The 21726-nt window shown below is 34.6% G+C and overlaps 1 protein-coding gene across 1 annotated transcript in view; it reads right to left on the reverse strand.

Moving 5' to 3' along the window:
• Nucleotides 1-21726, reverse strand: part of DIAPH3 (diaphanous related formin 3) — a 202738-nt gene that overhangs the window by 146927 nt on the left and 34085 nt on the right. Inside the window, exons 10-17 of the mRNA XM_056500048.1 lie at nucleotides 12476-12586; nucleotides 11953-12071; nucleotides 11117-11233; nucleotides 9796-9914; nucleotides 9611-9675; nucleotides 8908-9012; nucleotides 6324-6653; nucleotides 5217-5331 (exon numbers count right to left, since the gene is read on the reverse strand). Of these exons, the coding sequence (XP_056356023.1) occupies nucleotides 5217-5331; nucleotides 6324-6653; nucleotides 8908-9012; nucleotides 9611-9675; nucleotides 9796-9914; nucleotides 11117-11233; nucleotides 11953-12071; nucleotides 12476-12586 (1081 nt within the window). The remainder of the gene's footprint in view (nucleotides 1-5216; nucleotides 5332-6323; nucleotides 6654-8907; nucleotides 9013-9610; nucleotides 9676-9795; nucleotides 9915-11116; nucleotides 11234-11952; nucleotides 12072-12475; nucleotides 12587-21726) is intronic.

Consider the following 21726-nt stretch of genomic DNA (forward strand, 5'->3'; position numbering starts at 1 on the left):
CAAGCTCCTAGGTCTCGGAATCAAGTTGGCAAACCTCTCCAAGCACCCAAAGGATTACTGTAAGCAATATGTAGCTGGAACTCTCTTGTTATCCTAAACACATATCCCACATTATTACCTAACCACTACAGTCTCACTATGTTAATTACACTTACTCATTTCAGTAACTGACTGCTATAATCTTCTCCACACCAGTACTCTTCAAAGCAACTCCACAAACCTAGTGTTTGCATATTAAAATTTACCTTATTTCAGTATTGTAAGTCTTAAGCATAGTAGTTTGAAGCTACTCCAAGCAACCTGGAACTCATATCAATGATTAAAAAACAAGAACTGCAATAAGAGATGTTCCTAGAAAAGACATTATGTCAGCCTTACCACATCTAATAATCCATTCTCCCCATTTAGCAAAAAATATTCCTCCAAATATAAACTTTCCCATTTCTTTTGGACCATTTATCCCTGAATTTTTCTAATGTTCTTTGAACCTACTGAACTACTGTCTCCAAGTGGTTCCAGCAAGTCCTTAGCTAGGTTCATTTACAAAGAATTAAATATACATTTTAAAATTAGCTGAAGTGTCCTTTGTAAGAAATTCAAGATTCAAAATGAGTATGGGAAGAACATCCTGTTTATATTTCTCTAGATTCATTTAATGAGTTTTCCCATTATCTTTGCACTTTTACATTCTTAATGCTAACTTTTTTCTTGCAATACTATCTTGAACTTCCCTATCAAGGCACATGTGGTTTTTTTACTCCATAGCTTTAGTTGCTGGCAGTTTTTCTGTATTACAATACAAAGTTTACTCAAATCTTGGATATAGTTAAATCTCAAGCTTCAAGCTGAAAATATTCAGCTTCTCTAATCTTAACATTTTCTCATCATATATGTGTTGTGATTCAAAAGTTAATAATACAGTATAATATTATTAGAAGGAATTTCCATTCACAAGGTTTTGTACAGGAGGTTTCCTGTACCCCACAAGATTTTCACAATTCTACAGCTCATGCTATCTTTTATACAAAGTGTCACTCCCCTGACTGCACATCTTATAATTCCAGCAAAGTTAGCAGGATGTTAGCTTTACAGACCAGTGATTATTATTCCATCAGGTTTCCAGTGCATTACAAAGCAGTTGACATCCAATAATGAGCATTTGTGTTTGTTCATCTTATCTCTTAGGATTAAATAATATAAAAGCACATGTAAGCTCCAGCTCTGCTATTCAGTATTTCACATATCAATTAACTTTAAGTCATTTATTCAGTTAAATGTTTTCCAAAAATTATAGTAACAGATTCCTTTAAAATCATTATTGCTGGAAAGGCTTTACACAGATTTTCTTTGTTGGTCTGAGATCATGAGGATAACCCTGGTTGGTAATTCTTAAACTCTTGATATTTAATTTCTTTGTCTTTCAGGTTTCTTCTAACCACCCTTTATACCAATCCTTCTTCTTACCTTAAAACGCACCAGATAACGAAAGATCACCCATGCAAATCATTTACATTCATCACCTTATTTTCAAAACTTGTAAATTACTTTTCTTTACCCCAGCCAGTGAGTAGTCATGGAGCTGTCAGAGGTACAAAACCAACTCTACCCAGGTAACCAACTCAGAACCAAAACCAATGGTCAAAAGAAACCCACAACAACGGTAACCACGATGACAATCCAGCGATATTTCACAGGTTATGGGTTCAGTGTATCAGTCAGGGATATCACTAGAGCACAGACAGGAACAATGAACCTAAGGCACACAATCACACACTGACACACACGGAGACCTCTCACTCAGGCTGTTATGACAAAGGAGTTGGTTTGCCATTATGTTCTTGACTAAATTCTAAATTAATGAAAAAAGATCGCATTTCATCTTCAGTAAGCTGCTACCAGAATACCATCAGCAACTGATGCTTTGATACTTCTCTGAGTTCATCTCATGGTTTTATTGTTATAAAACGTGTTGCTTTCACAAAATGACTCAACTTTTGAAAAGTGAAAAAACCAGCTTTATAACATGCAAAAAAAAAAAATTCAATTCATAGTCTATGTGGACTTTCCATTATCACCATCAGCCTGCAGCACAGTGAAAACATTTCCTCCAGCAAAGTACCAAGACTGCTGCCAGCAACAAGTCAAAGAAGTGGTTATTTCCCACTACTCCCCTGCTCAGGGAGATACTACCCCCTTCTCAGGGGGAAGTATCTAGAGTATTTTGAGCAGGTTTCCCCACCTCAAAAAAAACAAAAACAAAAAAAACAAAAAATCCATTTTAAAAAAAACACAAAACAAAACAAAACAAACAAACAAACAAAACTATTTTGGAATTAGTACAACAGAAAATCATCAATATCATTAGAGGGCTGAAACATAAAGTTGCAGACAGAAAGTTTAAAAGGTTGTCAGTCTTGAGAAGGATAATAAAGGACAAGGAAAAACTTACTGCTGTCTCAAATGACCTGACATAAAGCTGGAAATAGAAGGAACCAGAATTTTTGGAGGTGCACAACAAGCAAGGAAAATAGGCCAAAGTTTCAACAAAATATATCCCAAAAGATATTATGAAAAGAAAATTCACCACAATGACAAACAGGGGGACATATTGTCCATCCCTACATCTCCATCTTGAGAAATACCTCAAATTCAGCTGGAGAAAGTCTTGAGCAACATGAACTAGACTGATCCCTTTACATAAAGCTGTTGGACATCAGGGCTTTCTTCCATGGTTCATCTCTGAAATACCTCTGGATATACTCAACAAAGGTTTCCTACAGTCTGAAGCTAGGCCCTCTCTTACTTCATTATTCTTGCAGTAGTATACCTCCATAACATCTTCAGTTTTTCAATTGCTTCAATGCCCCTTCAGAATCAACATATTTTATAACCCCTATACAAACATCTGCTGAATCTCCAAATCTATTCTATACTGTTCTGTATTCTTTTTTCTAGCGAAAATTCCTCAGTGGATTACTTACATAGATATCAGACTTCCTTTTCTAGACCAACACGGATATACTTTTTGGATATTAGCAAGCAAAACGCACCAACTGAATATTTGAGTACCTCCGTTTGATTTTGCTTAATGATAATATAATTCACTTACAGCATCATTGAACATTCTGATCCCCACTTCCTCTACCAGATAACTCTTCTTATGCAAAGATTTTAATGAAAAGAGTGCATAAACAGACCCTTCAGCAGAGTGAAAACCAGCTTATTCTTTGCATGCCATCATTTGGCTACAGAATCATTTTCAATTTCTCATTTTTCTCCTTTTAGACACAAAGCTTAAGAAAAAGTCAAGGACTGTTCCCAATTTGAGTGTAGTGAATAGCTTGCTGATTCTACTTTAGAGAGCCTGGTGTTAAATCTCCTCAAGACTGCGAAGAAAACTGTATGTCTCCAATTTCTTTGGTAAGTTTTGTTATAATCAGTAAATTAAGTATAAGCTACAAAGAAGTATCCCCTCTCTCCATGGTCATGAGAACAAAAGCAGTTGCTTTGTTGTCCTCTGTACTGGAATTCATGCTGTCAACAAGAGACCTTGAGGTCTGGTCCTGCCTACTAACACACTTAAGCTTTCATTTAAAGTTCTGCAAACCACTCACTTGAACAAAGACGAAATTTAATTCCACGTTGCCCTTTAAACACCTACTTTCTGTTCTAAATAAAATCTTTAGTGTCTCCACTTACTTTGAAAAATTGAGATGATGGCACACTTATATCACCCATGTGGGATAAGAGAGATTTCAAAACTTAAAAATAAGAAAGATTAAGCAGTAACCCTCACTTGTAAAAAAGAAACAAATTTGTCCCCGGAGACCAGAGTCTTTAAATTGCTACACACACACACACACGCTTGGTATAAAAGTGTACTTCACTAACTTTCCAACTGCAGATCCAGTAACTCTCTTCTATTGGGTTTTGTCAAAACAATGTATTCAGTCCATTCAGTTAAATATTGAGGGATGTTAATCTTGTTAACTCTAATGTTCTTGCTGTCTGTAGAGACTCACAATCCTCTTCTGAGCCATTAACATGTTTGGCCTGAATATCATCTTGTCTCCCAAATTTTACTGTTTAATTACACATAGGAAACTATTTCCTCCAGTGGCTTTTAAAACTTCCAGCCCACTAATTCAGGGAACATTCTTGGGAATTCTCCCAACATTATAAAGGCACCATAATTAGCTTCTGGACTTATTTTAATAGATTCAAGCAAACATGTCTATGGTGAGGTTTTTTTGCCCTTTTATCTTTTTACAACATTCTTGATATTATTAAGTATCAGCAGCACAAGCTATAATACTTAAATCAGTAGAAACAGTGCTAGGGCATAAAAATCATGCTTTGACAAGAGTGTAATAAAGATCTCAGTTATTGTATAAAAAAATTGGATAATACATATCAAAGCATACCCAAAAAAAGGAGAAATCTGAAAATGCCATGCCATTCCACTAATAAAAATATCAAAATAGAATTTTTAAAACAAAGTAAAAATACAATAACCCCTGTTCAATTTGCAAAAAAATTAAACATTACAGCCCTTTGGCTGCTCTAAAGTATTATATCTCTGATACCAAAAAAGGAAGCAGAAAAAAAATGTGTCAGAAAGTAATAGGCATTTTATATATTGGACAGAATAACCTAAACTACTACTACCAAAATGACTTACTTCAATGGAAAGCACAAAAGTTTGAATGCCAGGAATACTTTCAAATATTTTGTTCCTTCACAGTGCTTTAAAAACTAAAGCAGCTAAGCAAATATCAAAGGCGATCCATGTTCCTACAGGTTTATCAGAAAGTAAAAAAAACTTACTGAAATACATCCATCATGAATCCAACACACATCAATTATCATATCAATTCTGAGGGTAAACACATCACCTTCTGGGCTCCAGATTAGATGTCAGTAATTTGTGATGGTATTCAGACAAAATTCTAAATATATTTTTTTAAATGTGATAAATAAAATCTGTATTATCCAGAAGAATTTCTTGGGTTTTTTCTGTGAGGTTTTCCTATAGCTCACACAATTTTTGTCATGCTTTATGCAGTCTAAGATTTTCAGACATTTTTCTTTACACATCCCACTTAGAAATAAGAATATTAATGTCATATTCTGAGGGCTTTTTCATATATTTATTTAAGTCAAAAAATGTTAAAAGTATCTCCAAAAGCTGAAAACTAAATCAATCATCTACTTACCCCTTTTTTGACAACAAAATGTAAGTTCCAATTTGCAAAGCATGTCAGCATTCTCATACTTTTCTTCTTCTGCCTTAACCCAGAAACAGGATTCTGTCATTTCCTGAGGCCTGATCTATAAGCAAGAAACAAAACAAAATTTTATTAATTATTTTGATACTATGCAGAAACTGTGCTCCGTAAAGTCTAAAGTACATTAAATATTTAAGAGCTCTGTAAAACACGTGAACTCTTAGTACATTTAGTACTTTTAGTACACAACTCATCTTCAGAGTTGTTAATATATTTTTCACTAAAAATAATAACCTTAAAATAAGTTGGTTTGAAAAAAAACTGATTCTAACAATGCAGACAACACACCCTGTTATCCAAGATCTAATAGAAGCAAATTAGCTTTGGTCTAGATTTAAAACTTGGGCAAACTTCAAATAATCTCTGAACAGAATCTCTAAACAGTTGGTTTAACTAGACACTAAGTACCTTTTCAGAATGTAGCTTTCATTATTTCATTAATTGTGAACTGACTTGTTTGGGTCTAAATAATTACTTTCCAAACTCAGTAGACTGCTATACTTAATCTTGTCACAATGGAGAAGAAGAGGAAAACAAAACCAAAACTAACCAAACCCCAAACTGAGTCTATTTTTTGTCAGCATTAAGTTTATGTAAGTACATTTATGTAAGTACATTATAGACAAATGGAGAGATCTGCACTCCTCCTTTCCAGTTCAGGCTAGATAGATTCAAGACACTTGTTTGGAAACTGTACAGCTATCAGTATAGTTCAGCAACTGATCCAACATAAGGAGTCTACTGTAAAACAAGTCATAATAGGACCCAGGAAGCATAACAAGTATGTTGCTGTCAAGGCTGCTTTATTCTAGACCAGAACTGATTTTTCCAGGCATCTCATAAAGTCAACAGATACTTGCCCAGATGATTCATAGGTTAATGAAACACAATTTTCAGAAAACAATGAAAAGCTAAAGACAGAAAGTATTCATATCTTACTTAATTTGCTTATCTAGTGTTTCTTCTGACAATCTATTTTCCCCAAGTTTAATGTCAGATTTTACATCAAGTAAAATCAATATTAATCAACACTACCTTAGACCAGTTGAGTCTCTTCATGGTGACCTCAGGTTTGAATTCTTTTTTAGGCTTCATTCCAAATGGCAAAGCACACGAAGGCGGGGACCACTGTAATCCAGGCAGGCCTGGTAGAGGCGGTGGTGGAGGAGCACCACCAAAACCCAGAGGAGCTCCCAAGCTATTCAGAAGTGGAGGAGGAAGAGGGGGAGGCGGTGGTGGTGGTGGAGTTGCTCCATTAGAAGGCAGCGGTGGAGGAGGAGGGGGTGGAAATTGATGTGGTCCTGCACCTTCCAGGGGAACATCCCCATGAGTTGATGGCAGAAAACCAGGTGGCACGGAGCCATACTGATAAGGAAAATATTCTTACTCAGTTTCACAGTTTTATCAACAAAATGCTATAACAATCATAGTTTATAGATTAAATCCAGAAAGCCAGTTGAAAGTCAATGCCCTTTGTGCTGTACAGAACAGTCAAATAAGAATGATAACGAACCCAACGTGCCCTTGATTTCATGATCGAAAGCATCAATATTTGAAGTGAACATTCAAACCTGGGAGTTGCACACCAAAAATGAAAAACTGAAACGGTGTTTCCCACTCTTCATACTTCACTGACCATGAGCTAAGAAGGGTATGATAGATATCCTGAGATCTTATCTAGACTACCATGGTTTAGCTCAATTTTTTTTAAAAAAGTAACATCCTAGTCTCTGTTGTTCTCATCCTACAAATGACAGAGAAACAGAAGTACATAACAGCATAACTTGAAGAGATAAATAATTCTGTTGAAAAATAGGTATCTTCCAATGTAGGAGCATTCTCATTCTACAGAATTGAAAACATGAAGCAATTATGAAAAAATATCCTTCCAAAAATTAAGCTTCCTTACAAACTGGCTTCTTATTCCATTTAGAAATTACATCTATAACGTATCAAAATAGAATTAGGACTTCAGCAAGTCTAATAAAATTACTTCTACTATTTGAAAAACTTCTATCATAGGTCAGCAAACATAAATAAGAAAGTATCTGGCAAAAACAACAAAAGCATAACTGAGATATATTTATCCACTAGTGAAAACACTAATTATCTTTTCAACTAAATATGATCTGAAACTGGTTATTTTAGAAAATAGACGAAATATAATAGGTAAAAGATGTAAAATTTCTGAAGGGAAATAGCTGAATATGAATAAATTCAAATAAATGCATGCACAACAGCATGATAATGTTTTGAATTTCTGAACAAAGCATTGTTTAAACTGACAAATAGCCACTGAACAGTTGGGCTCCAGAAATGAAAGAAATAAATCAATACATACCAAATGCAAGAAGAGAGTAAAGGAATGAGACCAGGGAAAAAAATAATCATTAGAGGTAGAAGTCAACCTGCTAAGTAGCAACTGATGCCATATGGAAGCCAAAGTTTAAAAGTACTAAGTTGCAGTAGTCAAATACCTGACATTTACAAAACTTTTCATGTATCCCATTAACAACAGTGGATAATTCATGGAATGAAAATTAGTGAGCAGAATCATATGATATGCTCTCTGTCTGCATGTAAAAATAAATTATATTTAATGCAGTGAATAACAGAAAGAGTAAAATAGGGAGGAAGTAAATTTCACTTACAAAAAATATTTAAGTATGTTTTCAAGACACACACAGAAAAATACTTTCTTAATGAATGATATGCCATTCATATTTGTTTTTTTAGAATGCAACAATTTCTATAATTTCTTTCGTTAAATGTTTGACTTTCACATGATCAATTAATTTTGACCAGAAACATGAATTAGAATAACATTTCTAAACAGACGAAAGCAGAGCTAAATTAATTTTCTTCACTAAGAAAATTAAAGCCAAATGTTACCAAAAAAAAAAAAAAAAAAACCTCAGAAGTATTAAAACCCCTATAAGCATGTCTTTCTGATGCTTTCTTCTTTAGCCATTTTTAGTCTGTGCTTCTTATTCCCAGAAACAAAGACACAAGAAAAATCACTTGGCCACACTGTCTCCTTACATAGATTTAAGAGTTGAAGTAGTTACAAGTTAACTCAAGTATTACTCTCAAAAAACCTGCACTATTCCTCTCCATCACATTTTATAATAACTATTTATGCTTGAAAATTGAAAAATTATCAGGAAATGTTCTTATCCAGCCACAGGTTATTTCTTTCACTTCTGGATATCCATGCTAAGGCCTCAGTATAGCAAACTGCATAATAAGTAATTTCCTGTGCAGGGATAAAGATCACAATGATGAATGCTAATCTTAAAGCATAAGACTTATTACCCTATGTGGTTAATTACTTTGGAAATCTATGACTCTGAAAGCAAAACCCAAATGAAACCTAAGAAACTAGTTTAATTAACTGAGCTCAGGCATAAAAGGATCATCTGGGAACTCACAGCTAATTAATGTCACATTACAATTATTTGTATAAAACAGAAATAAAGAAAACTAACATTCAGTAATAATCAATAACAAAGATTCTTTGAAAAAAACTCTCAACTGTACTATCAGAATCCGAAGAAGATGCAAAAGGAAGTCCCTTTCAAAAACATTATTTCATACATTCATTTATACTGCCTTTTACCTGTGATTTAAAAGCTTGTAATTCTGTTTCAAGTTCATTGATTCTCTCGTCTTTTTTTTGCAGCAGGGCCTCAGTCTCCTGATGAACTACAAAATCTTTTTCAAACTAAGAAAAGGGAAGAAAAAGAAAATGGTTGGGACCAGTCAGTTCTGCATAGTTTCTTTAAATTCCAACTTTTCCTTTTGTGCTTGTTAAAACTAATGTGATAACAATACCCAGGATACATGTCTGCTATTCCAACTTTCGTGTTTCTGCTGAGTGGAAGAATCATTTGTATCACCACTACAGGTCTTTAATATACGAAATGGCAAAAAGACTTAATGTATATTAAGTTAGTATTGCACAGAGTAACTTAAAAGCCGTGGATGTACATAATACAGTCTGTAGATATGGAGGATCTATTTTTATTCTGCCACTGCTTATTTCATTAGGGAAACTGCTAACTGTTGAAATAAAGTATTAGTTGGTTTTTGGAGGAGTTGTACATGAAAATTTAAATAGCAGGAATATTCTCAATTAAGGTTAACAACTTTACACCTTACTTAGCTTTGTAGTCTACAAGGAACATCCAAATTCCCTCTTTAACACAGAACAAATAGTAAGTTGAAGTTAAAAACTATGCCGCGGTTCAGTTACACCATTCATTAATATATTAAGTAACTCCATGCCCATCTTATGATCACATGATGTAAAAATTACTTACTTTTCTGGAAAGTTCAGAAGCTCTCTCTTCACATTCTTCTAATCGTGCTTTATCCACACAAACATCTTGGGAAAAAATCAACAAGCACACTTACACATATGCGGGGGACACAAGATCCTTAATCACCTGCTCAGTTTCGTATAAGGAAGTACAGTGCTGTAATAATTTCCAAACATAGTACTTACCTAGCAAGTGGCTGAAATTTATATCTAATCTCTTACGATATGTGAAATCTGGGTCTGTTCCATTTCGATGCAACACTATCTGTGACACACACTCTTCAATTAATTTGAAATACTGTGGACTAAAGACAGAGATGAGCTATTTTACAGCATATTTATTTATGAATCTATACTTAAAATCTTTTCTATTAACAAACTAAAGTCAAAAGCTTTGGGCTGATTTGTTTCCATAGATAGGTAAAAGTTTCAAAGGAAAATTACATTTGGCAGTTTATTATGCAAAAATTGTTTACAAAAAGCCTGAAAAACAGTGGCCCTAACGATAAATAATTCTTGCATTATAAAATCTACATCTCCTTCCCTATGGAAATACAGGAAGGAAAGACCACCTTCTGCTTCCTCTCAGTAAAGAGAAGGCTCTTCCTTCAACTTGATTTCACTAGTTTTCTGACTTCTGTAAGTACAAGTGCATTGCAGCCCTGCTTCAGTACAAGGAATGAAAAACACCTTGTTCTAAAATGCCAGGGGGTATGACAGCTGGGTCACTTGCCCAGAACATGCAAGCTGTGAATTCAAACCTTTTCAGGTGGAAGAGGTCTAGCACAGATGTACCCATAGCAGGCAAGCACCCTTAACCTTTAAACGTACATCTGTGCTAGACCTTGCCTGAAATGCAAGGTTATGCAGAACATTGTGCAGAAAACAGATGGCCCTGTTCAGTTCATACCTCGTTCCTCCAGAATTTCCTCAAAGACAACACAAGAGTTTTGGAAGGAAAGTATTTGTCAGCTTGAAACATTTAACATTTTATTAACTATTTCCCTATAATTTATCTGATGAATTTTCCAGGAGACACAAGCACGTTTACACTGGCCTATAATGGATATTGAAAATATTCATTTCCAACCCAAAAGTTACTCTTAATTAGGTATACGTTCATATTTCCGTATGAAGTGCACTTTTTGCATACTTGGTGTTGTCCTTTGACTCAAATAAAGCACAAAATTATAATGCTACTACCATGATTGATAACTGATTAAGATATCTCTCCTGATCACTTATACTTGCAATCAATAAGGCTCAGCTCTTAACAAAAATAGTTTTCTATATTTATAAAATAAAGTGATACACTAAGCAGACGAGACAAAAATATAGATGCCATTATTGATTCCAAGTTGATTCTTTTAAACATGAGTTCACAAATTACTATCCACAAAGAAAGACTAAAACTTATCATTAACTTTATGTAAAAATTATTCTATTAATGACTGAATAATAATAAAAAAAAATCCATAGTTAACATCTACTTCAGCATTAAACATACCGGATAAAATAATCATTTCTTATCAGCAAAAGATGTTGGAGAATAGAAAGAAAATATCCTTCAGCACTAGTGTCCTTAACTGTATTCCACACCATGTTGTAAACATCATTTACTTCAGTGAAAATGTTAAGGAGAATAATAATAAAGAAACGAAAAATTTCAGTCAAATGTTTACTGGTAAGTTCTTTAAACAGAAATTATGGCAGAAAAATATTTATTATATGCTTTATTTTGTTAACATTTGTCCTGCTGATATCATGGAATCATTTATGTTGGAATAGACTTCTAAGATGATCAAGTCCACCTAATATCCAAGCACTGCCAAGTCCACCATTTAGCCATGCCACTACATGCCTTCTCTAAAAATCTTTTAAATATCTATCTCCAGGGATAGGGACTCCACCACATCTCTGAGCAGCCTATCCCAGTGCTTGACAACCCTTTCTCTATGAAGTTTTTCCTATTATGCAATCTAAACCTCACACAGCACACCTCAAGGCCCCTTCCTCTCATTCAGTCAGAAGTGACTGACCCCCGCCTCACTATAACCTCCTTTCAGGTAGTCATTGCGAGCAACAAGACCCCCCTGAGCATCCTTCTCCAGAAAAACCCCAGCTCTCTCAGCTGCTCCTCACAGGACTTGTGCTCCAGCCCCTTCTCTGGACAAGCTCCAGCCCCTCCATGTCCTTCTTGTTGGTGAGGGGCCCAAAACTGAGCACAGAAGTCAAGGTGCAGCCTCACCAGTGCCCCATACAGGGGAATGATCAGTGTCCTGCTCCTGCCAGCCACGCTATTTCTGACACGAGTAAAGATCAAACCGGCCCTCAAAAGGATATTCTAGTTCAGATCTAATATCTTCTAAACGATGAGAGAATTCAATCATGTCTTCTTCTTTGTGCTCATTGAACACTTTCAGCTGAATATCTAGTGCTTCATTCCTTATACATTGTAGTTGCTGCAAAGAAGAAACAGAACAAGGGCTTGCAAAATTAACATTTCCGTATGTGAATAAATATAACTTTTTAATAAATAAAAGTTTAAAACTACAAGAACATATGAGTTAGATTAATTATTCAAAACGTAAACATAACTTCAGGCTGGCTTAAAATTTTTGCACAACATTGTGTCACACATTCTTAAGTTAAGTCTTAAAATGCCAAGTAATCAGAGTAAAGCTCAGAAAGCACATTTTATCTTTTCATTTTTAAGGCAGATTCTCGTATCTGACTGCCCTTTCCCAAACTTAGTAAAGTGCCTTTGAAAATAATTTATTAGAATCTTTTCCCCCATTCCCCCTCTCAGGCTTAAATAATTTTAAAAATCAAATAGTTATGCAAAGAGAGATGACAAGATGCTTACTGGCAATATCTCTTTCAATCCAGTGCGCATAAATTCATTTCTGATGTGGAGCCTAAAGTCCAAGTCATCAGGAGATGTAACGAGAGCATTGATGAGCTGCATGCAAGCTACCTGTAATAGAGTAAATAATAATCTTATTTCTTAGATTTCAATATGCATCACAATCAAAAAGATACATTAAACTAATAATTAGGATTACATAATTTCTAATTATCAAACTACTGTAATCTTATCACCAAACTACTTAAATTCCTGATCAACCACATGAGCTATAAATATCAAATTCTAGTTCACAAATTTACATAAAAATTATGTATTTTCTCACTGCATTGAATTCTGTCATTCTATACAAATATCAAGCTTCTTCAGCCAATGAATTTTAGCAGATAAAGCATAATAGTCAACATATAAAAATCATTGCAAATATACATTTATCTATATATATATATATATATATATAAGAAGTTAGTGACATAATACAGTCTGTATATAGTGAAATATTTTTTATAAATGCTGATTAAATTAAACTGAGCCTTAAGAACAGAATGGGGTTTTTTCTACTTCTTATTGAAATAGTCTTTAAACATACTGAGCATTACAGAATACTTCATGGGAAACACTCCTTCAGCTCAAAAGAATCATGCCAACTAGTAAGTAGTCCCTCTTCTGAAAAATCAGGAAACTCATCTTGAAAACCTACAGCCAGGAGCAGCAGGAATTCACTGTCCAGATTCACAAGCCTTTAGAACAGCAATTCATTATCTCTAATATGGATGTAAACAGCCATTATTTCCCTTTTTTACCCTTTTTATTGTTTGCACGTTTTGCTTCAATTTACAAAAAATATGTTATTCAAGTAATTCCAGCATTTTAAGGGCTTTTTTAAAGCACCAGACCATTAGAATTCTACTGGGACTTTACATACTATGTAAACAATTAAAGCCATCTGGTTCAAATACTTTGCAGTAAAGCCTTTCATAATGATGTATCCAGTATCACCTTTTGCCTATGGTATAATGATGATGCATTATGTCATAGGCAAAAGGTAATACTGGAAAGATGCTATCCCAGTCATCTTTAAAGTATGCATAATTCCAAGTACTGAATTTACATATGGTCACAAGAACAACTAGATGTGCAAGCTACTTTGGTGCAGACTGTGAGAAACAATAGCACCCATTAGGTTTCCAGAAGGAACCTGCTAAGATTACATAATAGCACAGACCAGAAACATTATCCTACCTTTACCATACTGCAGAGTATGTAAGCATGAGAGTATATATTATTTCTGCTGAGATGCTATGGAGGTGAATGGCAATTAACATAATTTAGGCCTGTTTGACTGCAGTGTTAGTCTATGTAGATGAACTTACACTACCACTCTAGAAGAGAACAGCTTAGTTATGAGAATAGAGATGTAACAAGTGTAAACAATCTGTTAATGTGAGAGCTGCGAACCTGTTGAGAAAATCAAGTCAAGCAGACTCTGAGCTACAGCAGGTTGCTAGGGACCAAGCGCTAGCATGACCCAATTAAGCAAGAGGCATTCTCCACCCAATCCCATAAATTATGGTATTTGGAGTCACTTGAAAAGAGAACCTCAAGGGCCCCACAACTCTGCACTAGAAGTTGGGACTGTCTTTTCAACTTGTGGAGATGTCTGAATGGACAGGAATGCTCAGGGGAGGATGCCATGCGTGGAACCACTGTACTAGCCCATCAAACACTTCTCCTGGATAAAAGCTGCCACAACAGCATCCATCCTTAAATTACTCTGTCACACTACATACCTTGAATCAACAACTTCAAAACAGTAATAGAAGAAAGGAATAAGCTTCACTTCTTACTTGAAGAAAGAGCAGAAATTAATTTCTATTCCTCAGAACTTCTATGAAATTCAGTACATGCAAATATCTAGATTTGAATAATAGTAATAATAAAGAAAACTATTGATTTTATTTTATTGACATATATAAGGAAAATCACACTAAATTAAATATATAAAATCATAGAATGTCCTGGGTGGGAAGGGATTCAAAAGGATCAACTCCAGCCCTATACAGGGAAGATCCAAGAATCACACCTTGTGCCTGGGAGCATTGTCCAAATGCTTCTTGAACTCAGATAGGCTTGGTGCTGTGACCACTTCCCTGGGGAGCTGCTCCTGTGGCCAACCCCCCTGTGGGTGAAAAATTGATACCCAATCCTAATATCTAACTTAAATATCCCCTGACACAGCTTCAGGGCATTCCCTTGGGTCATGTCACTGGTCACCACTGAGAAGAGAGCAGTGTCTGCCGCTCCCCTTCCCCTCACGAGGAAGTTGCAGATTGCAATGAGATCTCTTGTGAGTCTCCTCCAGGCTAAACAGTCCAAGTGACCTCAGCTGCTCCTCACACAGCTTTCCCTCAAGGCCTTTCACCATCCTCATTGCCCTCCTAAGGAGACATTTTAACAGCCTTATTTCTTCTTATATTGTGGCACCCAAAATTTCATACAGGACTGAAAGTGACTATTTAAATCAACTGCATAAATGTTAAGATAGACTCCTGTAACTTACTCTAGTGTTAGACAATAATCTAGTTACAACATCTACACAAAATAATACAAGCGGTGGGGGGGGGGGGGGGGGGAAGGAATCAAAACTAATCAAACATAAAAACATATAAACAGAAACAGACAGAGAACTTTGAAGGACAATTTGCCAAAAGTAGCTATGATTAACACATCTAATTCCTCAAAGATAACAAAAGAAGGCAGACAACAACAGAATCTGTAGGGTCAGTAAAAGACCATGCTGTAAAAGAGTGCCCAAAGAAAACAAAGCAACACAAACACCAGCACTTTGTCATACTGGTGTGTGAAAGGAAATCGCAAAGTAGAACAGAGACAAAACAGTTCAAGGGTAGCAGAGGAACTCGGAGAACCAAGCCAACATGAGAAGTAACAAAAGAGCATTCAATCCTTAAACATTCAAAGCTTTAAAAAAAAAAACTGAGGAAAAAAATGACTTGTTATTACATCCAAATTTGTACTGAAATGTATCGTGGCTCTGAAGAAAACGAAGATGGCAGAAATTATACTGTCATTTAAAAGGCCATTTTCAGGGAAGATCTGAACAACTACAAATAGGCAAACTTGACTCTTTCTACAGCAGAAATATATTTTGTATAGCTGAGAACAAAATGGATGAGTAATACAAAAAATGTAATATGAATAAATAGACAGTATAAATAAATGGCTTTGCAAAGCAAAGTCCTATTTCATAAATCAACGAATGGTGTTTGAAAAGCCCAAGGGGCTGGAAAGAATGCTCCAATCTAAGTCTGGACTTCAAAAATTTAAACAAGCTTGCAAAATACCAAAACAATTCAGAAAAATGTAGAAAACAGTGTGCTAAGAAGACAAAATTTAAAAAAAATCTAGCAGTATTAAATAATAATATTGAATTTGATGTTTAAAATTTTGTTTATAAAGAAGTTTCTATGGCTCAAAAATTATGTCATTGTATTAAATTCTGTTGAAGTAATGTTTCGTAATGTTTTCCCCCCTGCCTTACTGTAAGTTTGCCTTGGTATGTTTTGTAAGTAAAGAGTTGAACAGATTTGGCAAGGCTATGGAAGCCTGCTCCTGTCCTTTCTCCATATTCTTTATGGTGAGGGCAATTAGATCAACACCTGATGAGCAAAAATAAATAACTCAGTTAAATAGGGATATAGCTATACAGGTATATAATAATACCACAACATTGACTGTTTTGCCTTAAATAAAATATATTTCCTGGAGAAAGATCTTCCTGATTTGAGGCTTATTTGAAGTTCTAAATAAGAAAGAACCCTTGGTTATTCTTCTCTTCTTATAAAGCTGCTAAATTGATAACAATCTGAGCCTTTAACTGTCACAGTGGATTTTCCATCTTTGTAGTGTCTGTCAGAACAACTCTCATGATACTTCTCCTCCCTGAAATGTGTTATTTCCCTTATTTTATACAATTTGCTTCTGTACATATGTCTACAGTATTCTAGAAACTTATGGGAAAATAGGACTTTGTTAACTTATTAATTATTTTATTAAAATTCAAACAAAGTCTCTGTATTACTCTTGAAGTCTGTTTCTGTGCAAGTACTTTTTCTTAAGAGTTACTCAAATATGTGCATTACTGCCAAAGCATCACTCTACAGGTAACAGAGAACTGGGTGTTAACCTCAGCAAAGGAAACTACAACCAAAAGATAAATACAAATAATATAATTCTCTTACATCCAAATGTTTCACTACGATAACAAAAATTTTGGAACCAGCTAAGGTGCCCAGTTCACTTTTCAAAAGTAGACTGAATAAAATCTTCCAGGAATTGTCTCAGCAGCACTCAACATAGAAGAGATGTTCTGCTGCACAATCTCGTACTTCTGAACACAGAAAAAGCTCATCATATTGAACATTTGTCTGCAGTGCTCTACAGTCTTATTCAGGACACGTGACCTTGTAGCCCACTTATTTTTGCTAGTAACAGGCTACAGGTTTTGTATGAAGCTAACACCACATGTTTCCAGACCTCTCAGGCTTCATTGAGTCCTGGCTTGCCTATCTGAAGCTCATTTTTGCCTTATTTCATTCTAATAGGATTTGTCTAGTAGCAGAATCACTATCACCCCACTAGTTGCACATTTTTCTTAGCTTTGTACAAATCTCTGGCATAAAGTTTACCATTACATACACTTCTGTAACTACTGGATGGAATATGACCATAATTTAAATGCAGCATAGAAAGGTATAGGCATGGGATGGGAGTGGAGAAGTGTTAGCACTACTGAGAGCAATTTTATTAGACCACTAAGACTTCACTTAGATGAAAAATTAAATTCTTGGCTTTGAATACCAGGTGTATTTTTTAAGCCCACAAACTGCACAAGTTACAATGTCCCAACAGAAGAATTTGGATGCAACAAGTGGTTTAAAATGCAAGCAACCAAACTCGTTAAATTTACTGCAATAAAATCTTACAGAATATATTGTCTTATTATGTGAGTATGGGCTTTATTCTTAAAGCTTTTTTTATTTGTTTTGGTATGAGTCCACTTTATGAGTATTTGTCTTCCTCTTCAGCATCCAAGATGAAAATTTTTACTTCCGCTAATTTTGATCTTATTTAGTTGAAACAAGTTATACCATCTACAATTCATCTCTCTGGATGAGAAAAATCTTCGTTCATTCAACTGCAATTTCTGGATTCAATTAGTTGTGTCATTCAATGCCAGTAATTCAGTGCATTGACAGCTGCCACCAACACCTGCTCTCCTGTTAACATCAGTGAGGCATTTCAATGATTGTAGACTTCACTACCATACAGTCAGTACTATAAGGTTACATTTACATTTCAACTCCATGTTGTTTGATTATATACAATTTAGAACCTTTGTCATTATTATCAGCAGTTTAAAACACAGTATGTTTTCCTACAAAACACTATATGAATGGACTGTTAAGCAAGGAAAAAGCATTTATCACAGATTATTTAAACTATCAGTGAAGAGTAAATCAGAGAAAAAGTACTACTGTGAAAATCCTGATCGAGAGCGAACAATAGTTTTATCTTTGGTTAGCAAGGAAATTTCAATGAAAGGATGTCTACAGATGTAATTATTTCCAGAAAAAAAGATTTTTTTTTTTTAATTTACCAAATCGACACAGTACATGTGCACATGTGCTATTCAAACAGAGCCATGATACAACAATGAAAAGCAAGAAATTCATCAGTAAGATGTACTACTATTCTAGTATTTCTAGTCAAATTTGATCAAGTGGGAATTCAATTGCAGTTCATAACAAAATCATACTTCAGCCTTCCTGGAACAAACAAGGCAAAGATCCATTAGATATTATTAGAAAGCTATTTATTTGCATAGGAATAGAAAGTTGTGTCGAAAATAGAAAGAAAGTGAAAGTCCCAAACACAAGCCTACAAAAAACAGAATGAGAAAAAGTTATACAAGAGGAAGGAAAAACAAGTCTAAGCAAGGCACATTACACATCTAAATTTGAGTAAATAAGATCACAAAATCTTTTTCCTAAGTTTAAAAACCTTTTAAAGGACAAATGATAAAGGCAACAGCAGGAACCTGATAATAGACCACAAACATTTAAATCATACTCCAAGTGAAACTAATTCATTACCTAGTAGTTAGCATAAAATACATAAAATCACACAAGATCACAATAATTTGAAATTAGTTTGTTCAGTCTTGACATTCAGGTAAGGTAAGCTTTGTTCTGATTGGCCCTATTACATAAGCAGTTATGGATAGGACCTCATTAGCACAGAGCAACCAAGAATCATCAAGTTATTGAGGAAACCAAAATGTCACAGCCATATCACATTCTCATATTATTAAATGATAAAGATTAAATGGTATTCCCTGACAATTGAAAATTGTCAGGCTAGTGATGAATAACTAGGATCTTTTACTTTGTCACAAAAAATGCTTCTCCTAGGATATGCATGAATCTGCATGTTTCTACAGGGATAAGTGGTGTTCATTTTTCAGGAACTTAACCAGAAAAGGAAAAACTGCGCCTTTGCTTCTTCTCAGCCCTAACTGAAAAATTAGGAGTTGGCCCCTGTAACTACATCTGCATGGAAAAATAACACTCTCCTCCTGTTAGTTAAACCACCTGCTTGAGAAGCAGTGCTGAAAGCTGATGATTAGAGAGTATAAGCACTCATTGGATTCTATTAGAATGAGAAGTAGGCAACAAACAAGTTGTTGTTTTCATAACTTTCTTACATATCAAAATGGGTTGTGCTAGAAAAGCTGTATTTCCTGCCTCCATGACTTGAACAAGCAAAGTATTAGACTTTTCAACTGTCATCACAAATATACAAGATACTAGATTGCCCTGTATGTGTTTTTGACTTAAGATGTTAAACTACATTTACTTGAACAAAACCAAAAACTTGATATTACTCCTGGCAGTAGTTATATTCTCAGAATAAGACTACTAACTGTGTCTTGAAAATCAATTAAGTATGTTTTCCATAATTTTGGATTTTATGAAAGATAGAGCATCCTTTGCTTTCAACAAATGCAAAAAATAGATAGAGCTTTCACTAAAAATACAAAAATCACCCTACTGAGGCCTTTTATGTATTCAGTCTTCTAGTAACAGAAATGTTAAGTCAATTCAAAATTGAAAAGGTCAGTTGTTAGTGTCAAATTGAACTGCCACAAAGCAAGCATACATAAGTCAAGCAGACAATCAAAGCAAGTATGCCAAGTAACTGACAACTGTAAACTTCTGTCTCATTAAAACCTTGTCAAATTAACCACCAGGTCAATGTCATTGTTAGAAAAGTTTACAGCTGATTCACATGAGGAACTTTGGATTTTTCTGGTCTTAAAAAAAATCTAGCAACCATTTATGAAGTCGGAAAAAGTAAAATATCAAAAAGCCTTTTAGCAGAAGGAACATACTCTAATGAAAGTTTATCTCAAAAAAAAAAAAAACAAACAGAAAAGAAGTTTTAATGAGTTTCCATGTCTACACAAGATACAGCAAACAAAACATTACCTATTTGCAGGAACTTCAGGCTAACACTCTCAGCAAAGACAAATAAATATATTTACAATGGTATTTTAACAGAAGTATTGCAACAGTAACATTTAAAGTAAATTCTCATTTTTAACAATGCTTCTATACCAGAGGATAACAAAATACCAGACAGAGGTATAACTCAATCAATAGAAGACATAACAAGTAAGAACAATCTTTTTTAAAATCTGAAGAGTAGTCCTAGAAAAATAAAAATTGCTACTGCATATGTAACAGAGCTGAAGTTTTCTGCACTGATTTGGTAATGTCACCAGTGGAACCTTGCTCATGGAGCTGAGCACCCCTGCAAACAGTGGGTATCCATGATGGATAAAACAAGAGAGACAAAGGATTAACTTAATTTGCCTGATGGTTCAAATAGAGTAATGGGCTGCTTTTAGAAGAGTTGCACATGTGTTTTCAACTACAAAGAAAAGGAAGTTACAGATAGTAACTTTTTTCTGTATTAAAGCTACAGCAGGTGTTTTTTTTTCCTTCATTAAATCTAGACCAATGCAAATATACATGTCCTGAAAATTCAGAATCACATCTGAAAGGCTAATACTCAAAAAAAAAAAACCCTCCTAATTTCAACTTGGTAGTCATTAAATTCTTGTATGCTTTACAGAGATTCTTGAATTCTCTTAACTTAGATACAACAGCCTGAAACTGAAAAAGAATTTTCATGATCTAAAGCATTTCTCCCAATTGAAACAAAGTATCTTTAAAAATTTTAATATCCCAGAGAAAAGTTGCTATCTCAGAATTTTTTTGAAATTCCATAAAATTTATGGATAGCCCAGGGAAACTGTGGATGATACCCCATCTCTGGAAGGTGATGTTGGACTAGGTCTTGAGCAACCTGGTCCGGTGTAAAGATGCCCCCTCATGGTACCTGGGTTGGAAGCACACGGTCTTTTTAAAGGACTTTCCAACCCAAAGCATTCTATGATTAGAAGAGAGAAGAGGTAAGGAAGAAGGAAAATTTTTTTCAAAATTCTCCACCTTTATAGAGATATTATTCCTTCATAGTTAGCCTTTCTGTGAGACAAATGAAATAAACAACAACTTTTATTGTCAGACATGAACTATTTAATTTAAAAGCTAGTAATTCAAACATTTCTTTCAAAATTTAGATTAATCTTTTACTATTTTTGCAATAGTCTGAAAGATTTATCATTATAAACAGCTCTCAGTCCAACCAGACTACATTAATATCAATGAGCTCACATCTACGCTCTCAGACCAATGACTTATACTGATCATTGAAACACAGTGTAAACTTTGTGCCTTCCTGCAGTAAACTCTACATCCAACTGAAGCAAATTGAAAATAAGACCCTCTGAGTGCAATTTTATGATATCATAAAGTGAGAATGAGGGACAGACCTCCTAATGATTTAAAACAATAATTATAAAATGTGGTTGCCTAAAAACTTGCTTTTTTACTATTATTATTCTTCAATTTCAACAAATATTGCCAGAAGTGATATGATCTTTTTGCATCCAAACATATGATTTATCCTTTCTTTTTAAATATATACTGTCTTTTAACTCGCAAAGGTAATGTCTCAGTGAATAGAAATCAACAAATTGACCAGCAACATCCCCATGTTTCCAGGCTGAATCTTCCCATGCCACATCTTAAAAGACAAAATTAAAA

This window comes from Oenanthe melanoleuca, chromosome 1, assembly GCF_029582105.1.
Source record: "Oenanthe melanoleuca isolate GR-GAL-2019-014 chromosome 1, OMel1.0, whole genome shotgun sequence".
Taxonomy (NCBI): domain Eukaryota; kingdom Metazoa; phylum Chordata; class Aves; order Passeriformes; family Muscicapidae; genus Oenanthe; species Oenanthe melanoleuca.